The following is a 19,195-nucleotide window of genomic DNA, read 5'->3' as shown; positions in this document are numbered from 1 at the left end:
TTGCCTGGGGTGGGGGTGTTGAAAATTAACATTTTTGGGATTTATACTAGAGGTGGCGTAACTGAATGAGGGTTCTCGTCCTGTCCTATTAGCCTATTGAAATAAGACAGATGCCACACCACCAGTTGCACGGGAAACAGAAAATGGAAATTCACTGTGCAAACAAGGAGCAGCTTGCGGCCTTGCAGCCAAAAGGCCACAGGCTCCCTGCCCCAGGGGACCTTGGAGTTTTTATGCCCTCCAGTCCCCAGGGGACAGGGATTGGTGCCCAAAATCTGACACCCCCGGTCCCTCCCATGTCCATATTTGGAGATCCAGGTGCTGTGTCATGTTGTAAAGGAAGGAACCTTTGGCTTTACAGATGGGCTTGGGGGCAGCTGTGTGCCTGAGAACATCTTCCTCTCAGACAATGTTCAAGTCTGGGGTCAAGTTAGGACCACGGCTCTTCAGGTCCTGCGTATGCAGCAAGATCCTGGTTTGCGGACATGGGGGATTCCGGTGGCAAATTCAAACCGAGGTTAGGGCTGAGGCAGGGTCAGGCCAAGCTGCAGTTAGAAACTGCTGGTCGCAGGGCTGCGAAGGTGCGGGGCAGGGGCGGGGAGCTGCGGCGGAGCCTGTGAAGCCTAGGCAGTGGGTTCAGTGGGGGAAGGGCTGGGAACTCACCGTTATCCTGGAATCCTTACACCAACCATTCAAGATAGATTGCATCACTGTCACAGAAGTTTCCAGGAGCTTGTTTTATGGCCCAGCATATGATCTATTCCGGAAAGTTCATGTGTGGTTGTTAGGTGCAGTGTTCTATGTCGGCAAGTGAATTTTGTTTCTCATGTTTTTAAAATGTTCTCCTTCTAACTAAAATTGACTTTACCTGTATTATCCGTCACTCAGTTAAAATGTCCCACTGTCACTGTGGACATGCCCATTTCGCCATTTACTTCCGTCACTTTTTGCTGTGTACATTTTGGCTTCTATGTTCAGTGGTGCACACAGATTTAGAGTCGTTTTATTATTATTTCCTTGTGGAATTGAACCTCTTATCCCTCTTTAGTAACGTTTTTGTCCTAAAGTTTACTTTTTGTCTTATTAATATGGTTATACTGACTTGGTGTCTCTTTATTAGTTTTGAAAATTTCTCAGACATGATCTCTTTAAATACTACTTCTCCACTATTCCCCTTTTTTCTTTCCAGACTCCAATGAAACACGTGTTAGATTTGTTCACTATATCCCTGCCCCCTCCTTTGGTATTCTCCATCATTTTATCTCTCCAGGCTTCGTTTTGGGTATTTTCTTTAGACCTAGCTTTCATTTCTCTAAGTCAAAGTGGTGAATTTGCCTTTGATCCTTGAACTATAGCACCAAATATTCAGGGTAGGTTTTATTATTCCCCTAGAGCAGAAGAGGGAGGTAAGGGTTAGAGATGTTAAGCAACTTGTCCTGGGTCACTCAGACTGGAAACAGCAGAGCAGAGACTAACATCGCAGACCGGACCCTCGGCCCAAGGCCCTCTGCTGTGCTGGCTCTCTCCTGGGCTGTGAATGACCCCGACCTCTCATATCCCAGGAAGAGGAGCCACGGTGAAGTCTTTCAGCCTCTGCACCACTGTACTGTATTTCTTTCTACATTATTAAAAGTCAGTGAAATTACTTCACTAGCCATAGTGTTTTCACAGGACTTTTTCTGGCATTCGGACCATTGATATGTTGTTCTCCATTTCAGCGGATAGTCATCAAGTTAATCCTTTTCAAAGAAGAGGAAGACACTGGGGTATTTCACAAAGGAGATATGATAGTTGGTCTCAACAAGTCAGGCCCAGCATTCATCCGTCATCACACCAGGAGCGAGATAGAGACGTGGCAATGAGTGATGCCCACGTGAGCCCTGAAGTAAGATAGTAAGTGACCACTCAGCATGGTGGCATGTACCAACCAGTGGAATAGGTAACCCTGTATGTAACTCTGTCAATCCTCCTCTCCAACCTGGTAGAGTGGGCGATGCTGGGACCAGATTAACGGCTGGGCAAATATTGTTATAGCCTTGAAATCAGTAGAGTGAGGTGTTAGAAGACTTTCCTGGCATTCATGGACACCTTCTTTCTCTCCACATCCCCACAGCACACCATATGCCATCCCAAGCTACTACTGGAGAGGCAGTTGTCACAGAGGAGACCAAACCCATGGGAATATGGAGAGAGACAGAAAACCTCCACAGGAAGGAATGGAGGAGGACTGGCAGGATGGAAGCTCCAGGAGCTGGTTCAAGGTCACAGTGAGTGTCCTGGCAAAATGCACATAATATGCAGGAGACACAGGTTGGGCGGAGCTGTGCTGAGCTCCTGGAGACACTAGGTACTTTGCTGGGGCACAGAGAGTTGGTAACTTGTCCTTTGTTGTACTAGGTGTTAACATCCTCGATTGGTCTAAAGGTAGGATGGGAGAAGTAATAAAAAGGGAAGAGGCTGAAGGCAGGGAGAATGGGAAGTTTGTCTAAAGGCAAAGGTGGAAACTGCTCACAAAGAGATAGAGAAACTCCCCACAGCATGGCTCAGTTTGGCTCAGACTTAGGTCTGAAAGGAACACATGGTTGGGACTCTTTAAGCTTTATTTCCGTCATGTCAGTCTCCTCTCCCGTCCTTTCTTTTGATCTCAGTTTCCATCTGGCATAAAATATGATGAGAAGTGCATGCAGAATTTGATCAAGAGCCTGTGCAGTGTCCCCTTAAACCTGACCGAGGTAAGAGAGGGCAGGGAGGCAGCCGAGTGGGCACAGGGCAGGTGGAGGGGCCAGGCTGAGCAGGGAGTCTGGCCTCTTACTGTATTTCTCTTGCCCCTCCCTCTCCCTGAATCCTCACTGTGAGAAAGTCAGCAGCATGATTTGCAATGAAGATAAGGAAAGGGCCTGTGTCACAGCATGGCCAGGGCTAGCTAGGGCCAGGACGGCAGGCTAGGGGATGGGTCTTGCTTGATCTTGCGTTTCAGAGTTCCTGGAATTTACCCACATTCTTCTATCTTCTCTGCAGCCATCTATCTCTGCCAGGCCCTCTGCTGTACCCTACTGTAAGCAGAAGGAGCTGAAGTCACAAAAAGCGAAACTCATAAAGGTAATGCAGACTCAGGACCTGTGCGCACAGACCCAGTCCCAGCACTTCTTCCCTCACCAATTTCCCACTCCACCACCTGGCGTCAGAGTCACTGACCCCCATCTCTGTCTGTGCAGGTGACCAAGAACAAAGGATATGAAGTCCCCCAGCAAGCTCATGACCTCCAGAGAGTCCACTCAGACCCAGGTATGCCTGACAGCAGTAATTCTAAGGCAGTTGTGGGCAGCAGGAGGGTTAGGGGGCAACTTGGGGAGGTGTTGGTGCTGGGGCTGGTCCAGCTGGGCCCCTCTCCTCCTTCTGAATCCCTCCTCTTGGCTTCCTGAAGACGCGAGGATCCACTGTATTGAAAAGGGGCCAAATTTTAGAAACTGCATGGCTGCCTCCCTCCAGATCCATGAAGAGAACTCGCCCAAGGTGAGGCCTTAGATCCAGTGCTGAGCGGGAGGGTGGGACAGATGGGGTGGAGTGCACATTTGTCCCAGGTATCACCTCTTGGGCCTTCAGTCTAGCTCTTCCCTCATCACAGCTTTTGTCCTTCAACTCGAGCAACAACACACCCCACCAGCTGGTTGGCCTGCGTGACACCACACAGAAGGCCCCCAACATCAGGAGCCTGAACCTCTCCAAAAATGAGGTGAGAAGCCATAGCCAGAGTGATTTGAACTGAAGGTGGTTGGCCTTATTAAGGTGATGACAAGAGTTAAGCAAGGCCATCTGTGGGAGAGCGTGGATCTGGGTTGCATGGCCCTCTGGCTCTCTCCCTGATTCATGTTTCCTTGTCATAATTACAGGTGATGTCTGAAGGGGAGTTGGACGAGGTGAAAGGGCTGGAGCCAGAAGAGATGTGCGCAGGCAGAAACACCCCGTGCACCACCTTCCCGGATAAGGCCACCAACATAAGGTGAGGTGTGCCCTCTGTTGGCCCCGGCAGCCTGAGCTGCCCCTGATAGTGCCCATCTGCAGGAGGCTGCAGCCCTGGAATTCCGGGAGGACCATGTGCCCTGCCCTCTCCTCTCTTTGTCTCTCACCTGTCCTTAGAGGTCTCCCTGCCTTCGTCTGGCCTGCTCACTGCTCCCCTGAGCTGGGGCCTGTTTCCTGCCTCTCTGCACCCAGCCACCCAGCCTTCTCTGGCATAGCCTCTGCTAAATGTGCTCCAGGAAGCAGGGCTCCCCCTTCTTCTCCTGGGCCAGGGGTGTCCAGACTGTACCCTACTCCCCGACTGGGGCTGCCTGGAGCCAGATCCTGGTGCCCTGGATTGTGAAGGCTCCTCCTGACCAGGGCCTCCTCTGAGACAGGCCTTCCTGCCTCTGAGCTGAGATGGGGCTTCCCTCCCTGTCCTATGATGGGCCCTCTCTCCCTTGCTGGAAAAGGGTCCCCTGACCTGCCCCAGCTGGATATCTTCTCATGACATCTGTTGCTATGGCCCAGTGAAGGAAATGGGCTCTCCTGGGGAAGAAATCTGGGTTCCCTGAGTCAAAGATCAGAAGCGGGTCACCGCCAGTGAGCAAAAGGCTTCCCAAGAAAGGTGCAGAGTGTGGGAGGAGGGGGGCAGAGTCGGATAAGGATACAGAGAGGGTCCTCTCAGGGGCACTGCCCCCTCCCCCACCCAGTCACAGCATCCTGCCTGGCCCTTCAGAGAAGCACTGGGTAGACCAAGGTGGTCTGATTCTTCAAAGGGCCAACTAAGACAGGCACAGTTGTTCAGGAGACATCAGGGGAGAAGATGGGGTTAATAAGAGGGGCCACAGATCCTGAATCCCATGCTGTGCCTTTACCGGAACCTTTCCTCCTGGGGAAGGTCTCCTGCCTCACTGGCTGCTCTGTTTCCCATGCCCAGCTCAGATAGCATGACACAGGTGACAAAGGCCAATGGGCCCCAGCCCAACAAGTACCTGATTTCCATTTCTTCCTGGCCCCAGGGCCAGTCAGGGGCAGATGAAGGACAGGGCAGCTGCAGGGGAGCCATTTCCCCTTTCTTCCCCCCTTTCTCCCTAATCCCCAGCACCCACAGTAAGCTTCTCCCCCTTGCCTTTCCTTGCCTTTCTCTTTCTCTTTAGTCTCCACTCCCCTATGTTTCCCCTCCCTACCTGCCCTCCGTTTCTGTCCTCACCCCCTCCGTGCGCCCTGAGCCTGCCTCACCCATCTCCCTCTCCAGCATCCAGGGCCATCCCTGGGGATGTGCTGGTCTTGTCCAGGGCCAGGCCTGGCAGAGCACTGGACACCTGGTGAGGGAGCAGAGCCCTGGGCCCCACCCCATTCCCTCCTCCCTCCAGAGCCTTCCCTGGGGACTTGGAGGGAGGTAAGTGAGGCAGGAGGGGAAGGAAACCCTGGGGCCTGGGCTCCACAAGCTGCTTCTGTGTCACTGGAGAAGGGGGTCAGGGCCCTCCTGTGGGAGCCTCCCAGGAGGAAGTGGGGGAAGAGGGGTATGGAGAGAGGGCCCACGAGCTCTCTCTGGGTGAGTCCATGGGAGAGGTTCCCAGGGTCCAGGAGTGGTGGCGGCACTGGAGAGTAGGTGGGACACACCTGGATGTGTTCCTGTGTAGGTGCGCATGCTTCCATGACATGGGCCAGCTGTGTCATTACTTGCTTTTCTCTTTTGTCTTGATATTTGACAGCTCCATCCTGGAATTGTTCCCCAAGTTATTACGCCTGGTAAGTGTCTTTCTTTATCCTTGACTCCTCTAGCTGGTACAGATAGGACTCACAGTCTGCCCTGAGTCACTTAGATTTTGCCCAGGTTAGATTTTTGGATCTGACCCCTAATCCTCATGGGGGACAGACCCATGAGGGAACCTGATAAAGTCTATGGATCTTCTCTGCAGTTCTTTACCGGCTTCTGGGAGCCCCTGGTGAAGACATCACAGTAGTCTTGCCCATGGAATTTCCAAGGCCCTTTCACCCTGACCTTTGACCCTCCCTCTCTCCTGCGCCCATCCTTTTCCCTGACCATTCGGTGCCACCTCCCTGGTCTGCACTGCTCATTTCCTCTTCCGTTCCCCAGGATAACCACGAGGTACCCCCACCCGTTGTCTTTGGCACTGAAGCCTCCAAGAAGCTACCAGTCTGCAAGGTGAGGAGGTGGTATCGAGTAGAGCCGGGGGAGGGTGGGTGAGGAGATGATAACAGCCATGGTTCTGGGAACCGTTTTGATTCCAGGGGAGCATCTTCGGATCTGAGACCCTGAAGAATCTAATCCTAGAATTCCTGCAGCAGTAAGTACCTCTGGGACCCCGAGGCAGGGTGGGATGTGATGGGTCAGGTCACCCAGGCACAGGCCTGCTCATGGGGGGCTTTCAAGTCCACTTAGGGTCCCAGACCACAGACAGCCCGTCCCCTTTGCTTCCCCACAGGTACTACTGCATCTATGACTACGAGGACAGGCGGGGTCTCCAGGATGCTTACCACAATGAGGCCTGCTTCTCGCTGGCCATTCCCTTCAACCCTGAGGACCTGGTTCCGTGAGCATCACAGTGTCAGCACTGGGCCCACTGACTCCCCAGGAGACAAGGCCAAAACTCATTATTGTTGAGATGATTCAATCCTATGGGACAGGCTAGAATTACCCCTTATTGTTTTCCAAACCTGTAATCTTTATGGAAACAGGCTGCCACATCATTTTCCATCAGAACAGGTGGTCGGTTTGATCCCTGAGCTTTTGTTTAGCAGCCGACCACTTTAACCCATGTGCCACCCAGGTCAGCTCCTGGCAATGCCCACACTGGCTGGACCCAAGTTCCTTTTCCTCTATTTTTCTTAGAAGCTGGTTTGACAAATATTCCAAGGGGAGCAGGAATATAAAGAAACTCAAAGACCCCGGTAAGTGTGTGAGGGGGAAGATGCGTGGGACAGGAGATGTCAAGTGGTCAGTCGTAGGGTCAGGTGAGTGAGGCAGCCCCTGCCCTTCTCTTCTCCTCCCCCCACAGTCCTGTGTGTTCATTTGCTGAAACACACAAAACGTGACATTGTTGACTTCCTCAGTGAGTTGCCCAGAACCCAGCATGACATCAGCTCCTTGGTGGTGGACATGTGTGTCCAGACGGTGAGCACCTGCTTCCTCCCTGAGACTGGTCCAGAGGCTGGAGGTGGGTAGGGGCCTTAGGGGGATCCTGGGAGCCTGAGCTGTTTTACTCTTTCAGGAAAAGATGCTCTGCTTTTCTGTCAGCGGGGCCTTCAAGGAGGGTGAGTGTCTGTACAGTCCCTTCCCATGTCCGTTAGTGCTCCCTCCCCCGACTGACTCCCTCTCAGAACTCTCCAGGCTTCCCTGATCCCTTCCCTTCCTATTCCCTCTGTGCTCCCCAGCACCCACCCTGCCCCCTACCCACCCTGGTCTGACCTAAGCCCATACCTGTCTGTCTCCGCACAACACATGAGTTAGGGACACAGGCTGTGGAGTTTGATGGCTCTCATCCCAGTCCCTCACTCTGACACCTTGGGACACTTGCTTACCTCTCAATCTCCTCATTTGTAAAATGGGCTTAGTAATACCCATCTCTTGGGCTGCTGTGAAAAACGAGTCAAATGAACTTGTGAAGAGTGTGTCACAGGGCCTAACACGGACTAGGGCCCTATCACTGGGAGGTGGTTGGTCCTGCGGTTGCCCTCCCCAGTGCTGACACCCCCTCCTGACTCCCAGTAGAGGGTTGCCCCATTCTGGCCCCCTTCAGGGTAAGACAGGAGTATCAGGTAAGACCACGACTGGGGAAAGCTGCTGGTGAGCGTGTAAAGCATGGGCAACTCTGAGGGGAATTGTTTGTCATCCTTGAAGTGGAAGGACTGTTTCAGGCTCATGTCCGTGCCTTTACCCGGATCTTCATCGCTACTCCTTCCAGCAACTCCAGGTAACTGCTGTGTAACTGCTGTGTCGTTGTCGTGAGTGCCACATGGGAACACTCATCCCAGCCTGGGGCCAATGGTGTGGGAAGCTGACGGTGAATTCCTCAGGGTTTCCCCGATATGGCAGAATTCCAAAAGGTAGACCCCAGGAGCAGTCGAGCCCAGTGGTTAAGAGCGTAGGCTCTGAGGCTGGAGTAGAGGGTTCTCACCGTGACCTCAGCATTCACCAGCTGTGTGACCTTGGTGAAGTTACACAAATTCTCTGTGACTCAGTGTCCTCCTCTGAATACGGGGATTAGAGTATCAACATCCTCAGGCTGTTGTAAAGGGAAAAGGCGAATGTGAAACACTCCCTGGGTTGGGAGTAACCTATGCATCTAGTGCAGTTGGGAGTTACTTCTCCAAAGGCAGGTTCTGTGGGAGGGGAAAGGGTACCAGCCAAGGAGTCTGGGAGGCAGGCGGAGTAAGGGACGGAAGGAAAGTGGTTGCTGAGTAGGGGCACAATCCTTGTTGGGGATGTGGGATTCTCTGTCCAGCTGTCTGAGGCCCCATTCTTCCGTCAGCCTACGCATCGTGAACGACCAACTGTGTGTGGGGGACGGCAGCCCCATAGAGACCCAGGGTTCCTTCCCCACCCCAGTGCCCACACCCTCCTCCAGCCCTGTGCCTACCTTCTCGGAGAAGCAGCAGAAATGGTGCAGGCATCCTCCACCCAGTCTGGGATGAACCTTGAGTGGCCTCAGAAGTGAGTGCTGGGAGTGGTTGGGGATGGGCTGAGCTGGGAGGAGCTGGGGACTGAATGATGGGAACTTACTTCTCTACTTCACTCATTGTCACAGGGAACATCTGTCATTCTCAGTACATACTACACCACCGGGTTGTTTGAACAGGTGCACAGCACTTTCTGAGTTCCGAAAACCCTGTTGCTTTACTGACAGGCACTGGGGTTTCCAAAAGTTCTCTCCCTTACACCCCGCTCCACAGTGCTCATTCTGCTGCTTATGTCACAGAAACCATGTTTCTGATGCACAGATTAGGTCGTGGGTTTGTGTGGTCAGTGTCTCCACGATGGGTGTCACCCGGCCCTCCTCCACTCCAGGTGCCTTCATGACAACAACTGGGACTACACCAGAGCCTCACAAATGTTCACTCTGTCCACTGTGAGGTCTGGGAACTCAGGCCAGTGAACAGAGGCCAGGTGGCCTGGGGATGACACTCAGGGCTCCTGGCTCTGATGATGCCCCACCTCCTCCCTTCCCTCCCTCCAGCCTGTGCTCAAGATCCCAGAAGACACCTTCATGAAGTGTTCCATGATTCTGACAATGAAAACTCCAAAGGAGCCAGGATTCTGATTATCTCTATCATCCTTGTTGTTCTCCCTCTTTTCTCTGGCCTCTGACTGAGGTGAGAGGCCTGGTGTGGCCTAGGAAGGCAAGGCTGACCTCGTGGGGCTGACACTCTTTCACCCAAAAGGCCATTGTTCTGTGCAATTGTCACACCCAGTTTCTGTTTCTTTTAGAAATAAAGAATGAGTTTGCGTGTTATGTCAAATCCCTGAGGTGGTATCCATTTGAGGCAGGCATTATCATCACTGTCCTGCAGAGGGGGAAGGGAAGGTCCCAGAGGGTAAGGGACTTTCTGGGAAACTACAGAGAAGAGACTCAAATCCTGGACCCACAGTAAAGCCCACTCTGCGGCCCCACTCTGTGGGGCCTTCTCTAACCCTGATAAACCTGGAGGCAGGGTTTCTATGTCCCTAGTGTACTAAGCAGTTGTTTTTATACAGAGAACAGTACTGGTTTCTTCGCCATAGGAAGCTATTCAAATTTAAAAACAACTGTTTGGGAAAAGCAGCGTTAAAGAGCACACGAAATGCTGGGAAGAAGAACGTGTTCACACATATGACTGACATGGCATTCATGTCCTTGATACATAAGGAAATCAGTGCGGAGATAGGAAAACGGTATCAACCTAGAATTCTTATTAAAACAGAAGTTAGCTCATTTATATGAGGCAGGCCCTTCAGGGTCAGTTCTGGAAGGGGTCCTCTGTGGACCCTCCCCTGAGGCCCAGGAACAACGGGGAAGGAGGGCTCAGGTGTAAGGGCAGCCCTGGTAGTCCGGATGGGGAGGGAGCTGGTAAAGCGCAGCCCTTCAGGCCTGTAATTCCTGGGAAGCCCCCAGCCTGCTGCTGTCTGCAGCTGAGAGCCAGCCATGCTCTTGGTTAGAACCATCCTGGGGTCCTGAAGGGCCCAGCACAGGGCAGGCACCCAGAGAGGGCCCAGAACTCCTCTGCCCACTTCACCCCTAGTGTCTCTCTTCACCTCCTGCATTCCCCACCCTTGCCTGGGGCTCCCTCCTAACTCAGGACTCTGGTGGAACTGGCAGGCCACAAGGGCTGTCGTTCCTGCACAGGTGACTCTGCTGCTTGCACCAGCCCAAATGAAAGCACCTGTCGTTTTGAGTGGTCCTTGCTGTCCTTCCCCTGGTAGACTCCAGTCCCATAGACACCCAGGGATACTCCAAGAAACAGACTGACAGACAGGAGCATGTGGGGATTCGGAACTTGGTGAAAGGTCCTGAGACATCAGCCATTTGGGGGCATAGTTGCCACACATTTTTCACGCCAGGCTTCCCTCCTCCCCAATGCCTCACACCTCCGTTGTAATCCCTGCCTCTCTCTCCGCAACAGCACACACGTACCGAATCAAAACTGGGCTGGTCTGAGGCCCAAGGATGGACTCAGAGGGTAGGTGTGGCATAGAGAGCCCCTGGGGCCCACCTTGATGTCTGCCACCATCAGCCCTGATGCCTTTTGGTTTAGGCACTCTCTTAGTTTCCAAGGAGCATCTGGTGGATTCCAACTGCCGACGTTTTGGTTAGCAGCCGTAGCTCTTAACCACTGCACCACCGGGGTTTCCCTTGGTTATCCAGTGTTGCTATAACAGAAACACCACAAGTGGGTGGCTTTAATGGACAGAAATTTATTTTCTCACAGTTTAGGAGGCTAGAAGTCCGAATTCAGGGCAGCATCTCTAGGGGAAGTCTCCCTCTGTCTGCTCTAAGCGAAGGTCCTTGACTCTTCTCAACTTGTATTCATGCGACATGGCATCTGTCTTCCCCTAGTTGTGCTTGCTTCTCTGTGTCTAGTCTGCTCTTTGCATCTCAAAATAGACTGGTTTAAGACATACCTTGCACTAATACTGTCTAATTATAACAAAGAAAACCCATTCCCAAATGGGATTATAGGCCACAGGTATAAAAAAAAAATTAGAATTTACAACGCATATTTTGGAGGACATGATTCAATCCATAGCAGGGAAGGACACAATCAGGCTTTTGTTTATCTTTTATACCCAAAGGAGCGTGAAGTCAGGACCAAAATCGCAGCCCCGTTTCTTGTTTTGCGTGCTTTTGTGACCCCGGTTTTTACCTTCTATGTCATCCAGTCCCTTAATTCCAGCAAGAGGCTCTTGCTTTAAGAGACGCCAGGTGCCATCCTAGACCACCTTTGGGATGTTCCCTTGGGTAAAGCTGACCTGTACCCTCAAGTGACAGTGAATACCTGAGTGGGACGAGAAAAGCTGTACAACGTACATGAGATGGAAAAAAAATATAAAAGCCGTGTCTAATCTTACCACTCAGCTAATAACTTTATCAAGAATTAAAATTACCAGGATAGAAATCTTACAGTAATTTTATCGACAGGGGTATTTTGGTCAAATTATTTTGAAAATAAGCTTCTTTTGAAAATGAGATCTATTCTAGGACAATTATTTTGTGGCAAGAAACACGAGGAGAAAGGAGAATACTGCACTGAGCTGAATCAAGCCATGTAAGAATATACAAAATCCACAGACATACGCACCTCAAATATCTACCAGCTCCCTCAGTTCGTGGTGTGTGTTAAGAGCCATGGCTGTCCACACCTGGTGGTAGAACTTTCTTTCCTATTCTGATATCTTTCCTATGTTGAGTCTTCTGACCCATGAACATGGCATGTCTCTCCATTTACTCACATCTTCTTTTATGTCTTTCATTACTGCTTTGTAGTTTTCAGCATAAAAGTCATGCACATGTTTTCTGAAATTTACACCCACGTATCTTATTTTTTGAGCGATTGTAATGGTATTGTGTGTTTGATTTCAGTGCCCATGTGTTCGTTGCTAGGATATAGTGGTTGTTCTGTAGCCAAGCAGCACGGCTTTGCCTGTTGGGAAGGCCTGGGGTGTCACACAGGGCAGAAGGGTGAAGGGTGGGAAAGTATGTTTCTCTGGTTACCAGGTGCTCTGCCTCCTGTTGGGAACCCCGTGAAGTTGCCTTCCCATACTCCATGTCCGGGGTCGTTTATGGCTGTGCTCCAAGATGGTGAAGCTGTGCCATGTTGGTTGGCAGGTGGCATCCACACTGCATCTCTCCTCATTTTCTGTTTTCGTTCAGTTTCTTCTTCCATTCGGTGTTTGAGCTATTTCTTTATCCCTTCATTTGGTGTTTACCCAATTGATGCTTAGTGTTCCAAGATTGATGCTTGTATCTGTTTCACTTAGTTTTTCAGGTCTTTGCTGCAGTGGGACGGCATTAATGTGTCTGTCTAGAGCACCATGTTGCCTCTGCCTCTTCCATTAGGATTTTTTTTAAGGTTCTTTACAACTTGTGCCTCTGCTGAGAACAAGAGTGTTGGCACAGGCACCCTGGGCTCTGCCAGCACTAACCATCTACAGCTTGGTGGTTTCCTACAGAACTGCTAACAAAGAAAAATTTTCCACCAGACAAGCTTCTGTGGAAGACTTACAGGAAGAGGAATTATGGGGTTGGAACAGGACATGTGGGAATGATGAAAGCAGCAGCATCAAGGACTGGAGGAAAGGTGAGGTCGGCCTGATTAGCGACCAGGTCCCTGGAGACTGTCAAAAACCAGACAAACACAGCACAAGTGGACTAAAACAAAAGCAAAGAAGTTTCCTGAATATACTGAATGCTTCGAGGGCCAGTATGGCAGGGGCGGGGGTTTGGGCACCATGGTTTCAGGGGACATCTAAGTCAATTGGCAGAATAAAATGTATTAAGAAAACATTCTGCATTCCACTTTGGAGAGTGGCATCTGGGGTCTTAAATGCTAGCAAGCAGCCATCTAAGATGCATCAATTGTTCTCAACCCACCTGGATCAAAGGAGAGTGAAGAACACCAAGGACACAAGGCAATTATGAGCCCAAGAGACAGAAAGGGCCACATGAACCAGAAACCACATCATCCTGAGACCAGAAGAACTAGATGGTGCCCGGCTACAACTGATGACTGCCCTGACAGGGAATACAACAGAGAACCCCTGAGGGAGTAGGAGAGCAGCAGGATTCAGACCCCAAATTCTCATAAAAAGGCCAGGCTTAGTGGTCTGACTGAGACTATAGGGTCCCCAGTGGTCACGGCCTCCAGACCTTCTGTTGGCCCAGGACAGGAACCATTCCCGAAGCCAACTCTTCAGACATGGATTGGACTGGACAATGGGTTGGAGAGGGATGCTGGTGAGGAGTGAGCTTCTTGGATCAGGTGGACACTTGAGACTATGTTGGCATCTCCTGCCTGGAGGGGAGATGAGAGGGTGGAGGGGATAAGAAGCTGGCAAAATGGACACGGAAAGAGCGAGTGCAGGGAAGGAGTGTGCTGTCTCATTAGGGGGAGAGCAACTAGGAGTGTGTAGCAAGGTGTATATACATTTTTGTATGAGTGACTGACTTGATTTGTAAACTTTCACTTAGAGCATAATAAAAATTTTAAAAAACCAGACAAACAAACAGATATAAACATGTTGCCATGGAATCAGGTCCTATGCAGAGCGAGCCGGTGTGTTACAGAGCGCAAGTCCTCCGTAGGCTTTTCTCGGTTATAATCTTAACGGAAGCAGATCACCGGGACTTTCTTGTGTGGTGTTGCTGGCTAGATTTGAACAGTTAACCTTTAGGTTAGCAGCCAATCACAATTCACTTGTGCTACCCAGGGACCTCAAACAGATTTTGTAGCTCTGAAGGGATTGGAAGTCAGCCACGTTTGAATTTTGTCAGCAGAACAGCGTGATGACGGAAGTGGCATTTAGGGGGCTAACTGCGGAGCATCCATGGGGGGCCTGAAGGCTGAAGCTAACAGCGCCTGTAGCAGGGCAGTAGAAAGGGGAAAACCATTTGCCATCCAGTCAACTCCCACTCGTGGTGACCCCATGTGTTTCAGAGCAGAGCTGTGTGTTCCACAGGGCTTTCAATGCTGAATTTTTGGAAGTAGATCTCCAGGTCTTTTTTCTGAGGCACCACGGGGTGGGTTTGAACTGCCAGCCTTTCAGCTAGTAGTCAAGTGCTTTATCCTTTGTGCCACCCAGGGACCCTTCCCCAGGAATATACGCAGCAGAAATGTGTACATATGTCCTCACCAAAAGACGGGTGCAACTAAGGTCAAGGCTGCACTATCCATCACAGCCCCATATGTGAAACAACCTAATTGTCCGTCAGCAGTCGGATGGATAAACAAATGACGACAGATTTGCACAGCAAGAGAATGAATGAGCTACAAGTCCATGCAGTGGTGCGAGTAGACCTTACAAACAATGTTGAGCAAAAGAGCCAGGCACCACACGAATGAACATTGAAAGCATGATGCTGAGTGGAATAAGTCAAACACAAAAGAACACATGCTGTGTGATCCCACTTATATGAAATGTCTGGAATCGGCAAAGGCACAGAGACTAAAGTTTACAGTGATTTCCAGGGGTGAGTGCGGGGGGCGCGGGCGTAGAAAGGGAGAGTTCTTGCTTAAGGGGCACTGAGTTTCTGTTAAGGGTGATGACAACATTTGGAAACCTATAGTGGTGATGGTTGCATGACATGCTGGACATAATTAATATCATTGAATCGTACATGTAAAAATGGCAAATGTTTCCTTATATATGCTTTTTTTTAAAATAATTTTTATTGTGCTTTAAGTGAAAGTTTACAAATCAAGTAATATGCTTTTATCAAGATAATAATTACAATAATCAGGCACAAAAGAGCTCAGACTGTATGATTTCATTTATACAAAGTTTAAAAACAGGCTAAATTGTTAGAAGTCAGGATAATAGTCACCTTGGAAGGGGTAGTGACTGAAAGCAGGCAGAAGGGGGCATCTCGGGCTTGTGGGGTGCTGTTTCTTGACCTGGATGCTAGTTACATAGTGCGTCAGCTTGTGTAAATTTATCAAGCTGCACACTTGTGACATATGCACTTTAACGTAAGTCTATTATAGTTGTTGGAAGAAAGGCCTGGCGATCTACTTCAAAAGTCAGCCAGTGAAAACCCTATGGATCACACAGGCTACAGTCTACAACTGATCATGGGGATGGTGGAGGACCAGGCAGTATTTCATTCCATTATACCTGGGGTCCCCATGATTTGGGGGCCAACGTGCTGGCAGCTCACAACAACATTATACTTTAATAACGAGTTGTTAAAATGACCCTATGATTTCAACACGCAGTGCCTGAGAGGTGCCTCCGTGGTGGAAAGGCAACTGGGAGCCCATTTGGGATGCTGAGTTGGAGATGTCTGGATAGCCAGGTGGCAATGCTTGAGGTGCAGTTGGAGATGTGGGACTCTGGTCTAGGTAGGAATCCAAGCTGGAGAAGGTGATTTGGGGATCGTCTACACAGAAGTGATAGGGGAGAGAGCAAAGACGTGCTCTGGGGCAAGTAGAGGAGGAGGTAGAACCTTTTAGGCCTTATTAGAAGCCAGGAGGTGGTTGAGGCTGAGCACAACCTTTCACTGGACGTTTACTCAGTGCTTCCTCCTTTGGGTCCTCTTGCTTGATTGTGTTAGCCACGATTCCTGTCCTTCGGGGCTTCTATTTTGGTGGAGGTGGAAGGGGATAGATGCTCTTAGGATCTTAGGTGGCACCATCTTCCTTTTATAAGGTGAAGAAACAGGGTTGTTGGGCTAAACAGTCCCAGGCTCTGGGCTGCTGAACAGAGGTGTCAGGGCCTGGGCCAGCCTTCCACCTTCAGGGTATGTGGTACCTCTGATCCACCCGCAGCTGCCAGCAGCAGAGGTGGTGAGGCCTGTGGAGGTGGGCCAGCCCATGGAAGAGCCTTGAAGGTCAGCCCCGAGGTGGGGGGAGGTGGCCAAGAGCCACCAGCACTCCTCCCTTGAGTAAAATGGAATGTGCTGGAATCTGTACACACACAGAATAGCGACATGGGGTTGTTGTTCAGCCTCTTCCTGTGGGCTGCTGGGTTCATGTTCTCCTGTAAGCACATTGGGTCAAAAGTTAAGGGTGCCATCTCAAACACCTGTGTGATGTTAGGGCCCAGGGTGATGTGTCAATAACAGAGCCAGTACATTTCCTGTCATGGAAAATGCCAAGGCATTAAGGACTAGCACACACACCCACGTGAAACACCAAGGCACCTGCAGAAATGCAGAAGAAAAGATACATACCAACATGTCTCAGACACACACAGAGGAAGGTATGATTTCCTTGTTAGGATGAGAAACTTGGGCCCAGAGATAACTAATAAGTGCTTTTCTTTGCAGCTGTGCACTCCCATGTGATTCAATGTCCTTTTTAGGATCAGTGAGGTGTGGATAGGGAAGAGGCTGGGAGGCCAGATGCTGGGAATGGAGAACCTGTGATAAGAATGAAAAATAAGGAGGGGGAAAAAAAAACGAAAAAGCAAAAAACCAAACTCATTGGGGTCAAGTCAATTCTGACTCATAGTGACCCCACAGGTCACAGTAAAACTGCCCCATAGTTTCCAAGGAGTGTCTGGTGGATTCAAACTACCAACCGTTTGGTTAACAGCCATAGCACTAAACCACTGCACCACCAGGGTTTCCCTTAACTAGCAAGGTTTCCACAAGGAGGAAGGAGCAAAGGGAGAATGAATTCAGTGTGGCTTTTGGAGATGGTCTGGCGCCCTCTGGTGACAGTATGAAGGTGCTGTACGCCAAGGGGCGTTCAGTGTGCCTCAGTTCAGTGATCATATTGGCTACACAGGCTGTCAACATGTGAAAGGGGAAAAAAATTGGGCAGTGGAGACGGGGAGGGAAGGGAATAAGGTGCAGGAAGAACCATTTTGGCCCTAAGTACCTGTCGGCCTCTGTCCCCGTCTTTCTACGGACAACTCTTAATCCCAAGTTGTTCTCCGATATTGGTCTGCGCGAGAATCACCGAGGAGGTTGAGCGCAGAATCTGGGCTCCAGTCCCAGAGTTTCTGGCTCTGAGGTCTGAAGTGACCCCAGGGGCCTGCAGTTTTAACCCCACTCAAGTGATTCTGATACAGGTGGTTCTTGGATCACACTTTCAAAAAAACCTCACTTTGAATATTTAGGTTTTTAAAAATGTGGCTCCTACATCCACTTTCCAAAAGGAACCCAGAGGAATTCACCTAGTTAAAGATAAAAGATACGACTCCATGAGATACACGGACCCCAACCACTTTGGTGGCTTAATTCTCAAAGAGTAAAGTTAGAACAATTCAATAGCATTCAAATTAAGAGGCCTAATCCCCAAAAGAGTCCCTGGGTGTTCGAATGGCTAGTGTGCTTGGCTCTTAACCAAGAGGTTGGTGGTTTGAACCCACTGAGAGGTGCCTTGGAGGACAGTCCTGGCTATCTGCTCCTGACAGGTCACAGCCTCAAAAATCCTATAGAGCAGTTTAGTTCTACCGTGCACACACGGGGTCATCATGAGTTAGAATCGACTCGACAGCAACGAACAACAACATATACACAGTAGTTGGAAACTAAACTCTAAGCTTCTTGAAGCCAGAGGTTATAGGATCTTTGCTCCTACCATACTACTCAGCACAGTTCTAGGCACCTAGTAGTTACTTATGTCAGTACTTGCTCAAAGCCAAACTGTGAACTGGCGTGATGTCTATGTTTGTATAGTGAATGAGGAAACCCTGGTGGCGTAGTGGTTAAGTGCTGCGGCCGCTAACCAAAAGGTTGGCAGTTCAAATCCGCCAGGCGCGGATTCTCTACGGGGAAGCTCTATGGGGCAGTTCTACTCTGTCCTATAGGGTCGCTATGAGTCGGAATCAACTCGACGGCAGTGGGTGATAGCGAATGGGGAGGGCACTGCCTATCTCCAAGTTAAGAAGGTCATGGTGGGATAACCCCAAGGGCCCAGCGTTCCTTCGAGGAGAAGTTATAAAGGAGGTTAGAACATTTCCTCCCCAACAGTCACCTGTTGAACATAAGAGCATTTGTGGGTTGTGGGCAATTCTCAGAGTCTGACCTCAAGACCAAGTGAGTCATGACAGCTTGTGGGTCCATAGCTGCACAGGTGTGACAAGAAACTCTCCTTTAGCAAAGAAGGGCTAGGAGCAGGACTCATGATATTCAAGTGTGGCTTCACATTTGCCTGGACAGGAAGTAAAGGGAAAGTTAAAAACATCCTGTCTCTTGGTGACCTGAGACTTCTGTCTTCTGGTGACCAGAACAAAGGACCTTCCCCTCTGGAACTGTTGTGGAATACCAAAACACCACTGCAGGATACCAAAAATGCTGGATAATAATTGTAAAAAATCTTTTCAATGAATAAATATACAGCCAAGAAAGTAAAGAAAATCCCAGGGGCCAAAGATGAAGGTGAAGCAGGAATTAGAATGTGAAGCCCTGATCACCCTGGAGAGGCAAGTTACGGCTTCTGGGAACTGGGAACCTGGGGTTATGTGTCACACAGGAGACAAGCAACAAGACCCTGGGCCTTGCTGAAGTGAGGCATGGGACCCAAGAACACAGCATTAAACTGGAAATCTTAAAGAACTATATCCTTAGGGAACAAGTGGTCTAGAAAAATATTAAAATACTGGCAAAGAGTGTCACAGGGTAACTTGCCTGTCTCGGCCATGGCTCTAGGTAGGTAAAAAATCCAAACTCTTGAGAATTCATGTCCAAACACTATACGCATGTAGGTCTCCACCAGTGGTTCTCAAAGTGTGATCCCCGGACCAGCAACATCATCACCTAGGAACCTGTTAGAAATAGAAATTCTGAGGCCCGCCCAGACCTATTGAATCAGAAACTCTGGGGACCAGCCAAAACCAAATCCACTGCCATTGAGTCAATTCCGACTCATAGCGACCCCACAGGGCTTCCGAAGTTGTAAATATCCAAGGAAGCAGACTGCCACACCGTTCGTTCTCCTGCGGAGCCGCTGGTGGTTTCAAGCTGCCAACCTTTCGGTTAGCAGTCGATTGCTTTAACCACTGCACCACTAGGGTTCCTTACTCTGGGAA

General features: G+C 50.1%; 1 protein-coding gene across 1 annotated transcript; it reads left to right on the top strand.

Annotated features, from left to right (window-relative positions):
• The first annotated feature begins 485 nt into the window (after nt 1-485).
• Nucleotides 486-9,284, top strand: LOC100671807 (nuclear RNA export factor 1-like). Its single transcript, XM_064278462.1, has 21 exons — nt 486-581; nt 2,649-2,732; nt 3,019-3,099; nt 3,216-3,285; nt 3,425-3,513; nt 3,626-3,733; nt 3,891-4,000; nt 4,937-4,987; nt 5,102-5,109; nt 5,255-5,324; nt 5,643-5,751; nt 6,101-6,169; nt 6,256-6,311; nt 6,450-6,557; nt 6,857-6,915; nt 7,023-7,138; nt 7,236-7,278; nt 7,865-7,937; nt 8,496-8,627; nt 9,032-9,092; nt 9,201-9,284. Exons 1-21 carry the CDS (start codon nt 486-488, stop codon nt 9,282-9,284), a joined length of 1,677 nt encoding a protein of 558 aa, XP_064134532.1.
• Nucleotides 9,285-19,195: the final 9,911 nt, after the last annotated feature.

The sequence above is a fragment of the Loxodonta africana genome, chromosome X (genome assembly GCF_030014295.1).
Source record: "Loxodonta africana isolate mLoxAfr1 chromosome X, mLoxAfr1.hap2, whole genome shotgun sequence".
Classification (NCBI taxonomy): Eukaryota; Metazoa; Chordata; class Mammalia; order Proboscidea; family Elephantidae; genus Loxodonta; species Loxodonta africana.
The sequence above is the reverse complement of the archived record's forward strand: the minus strand, read 5'-3'. Positions and strand labels throughout refer to the sequence as shown.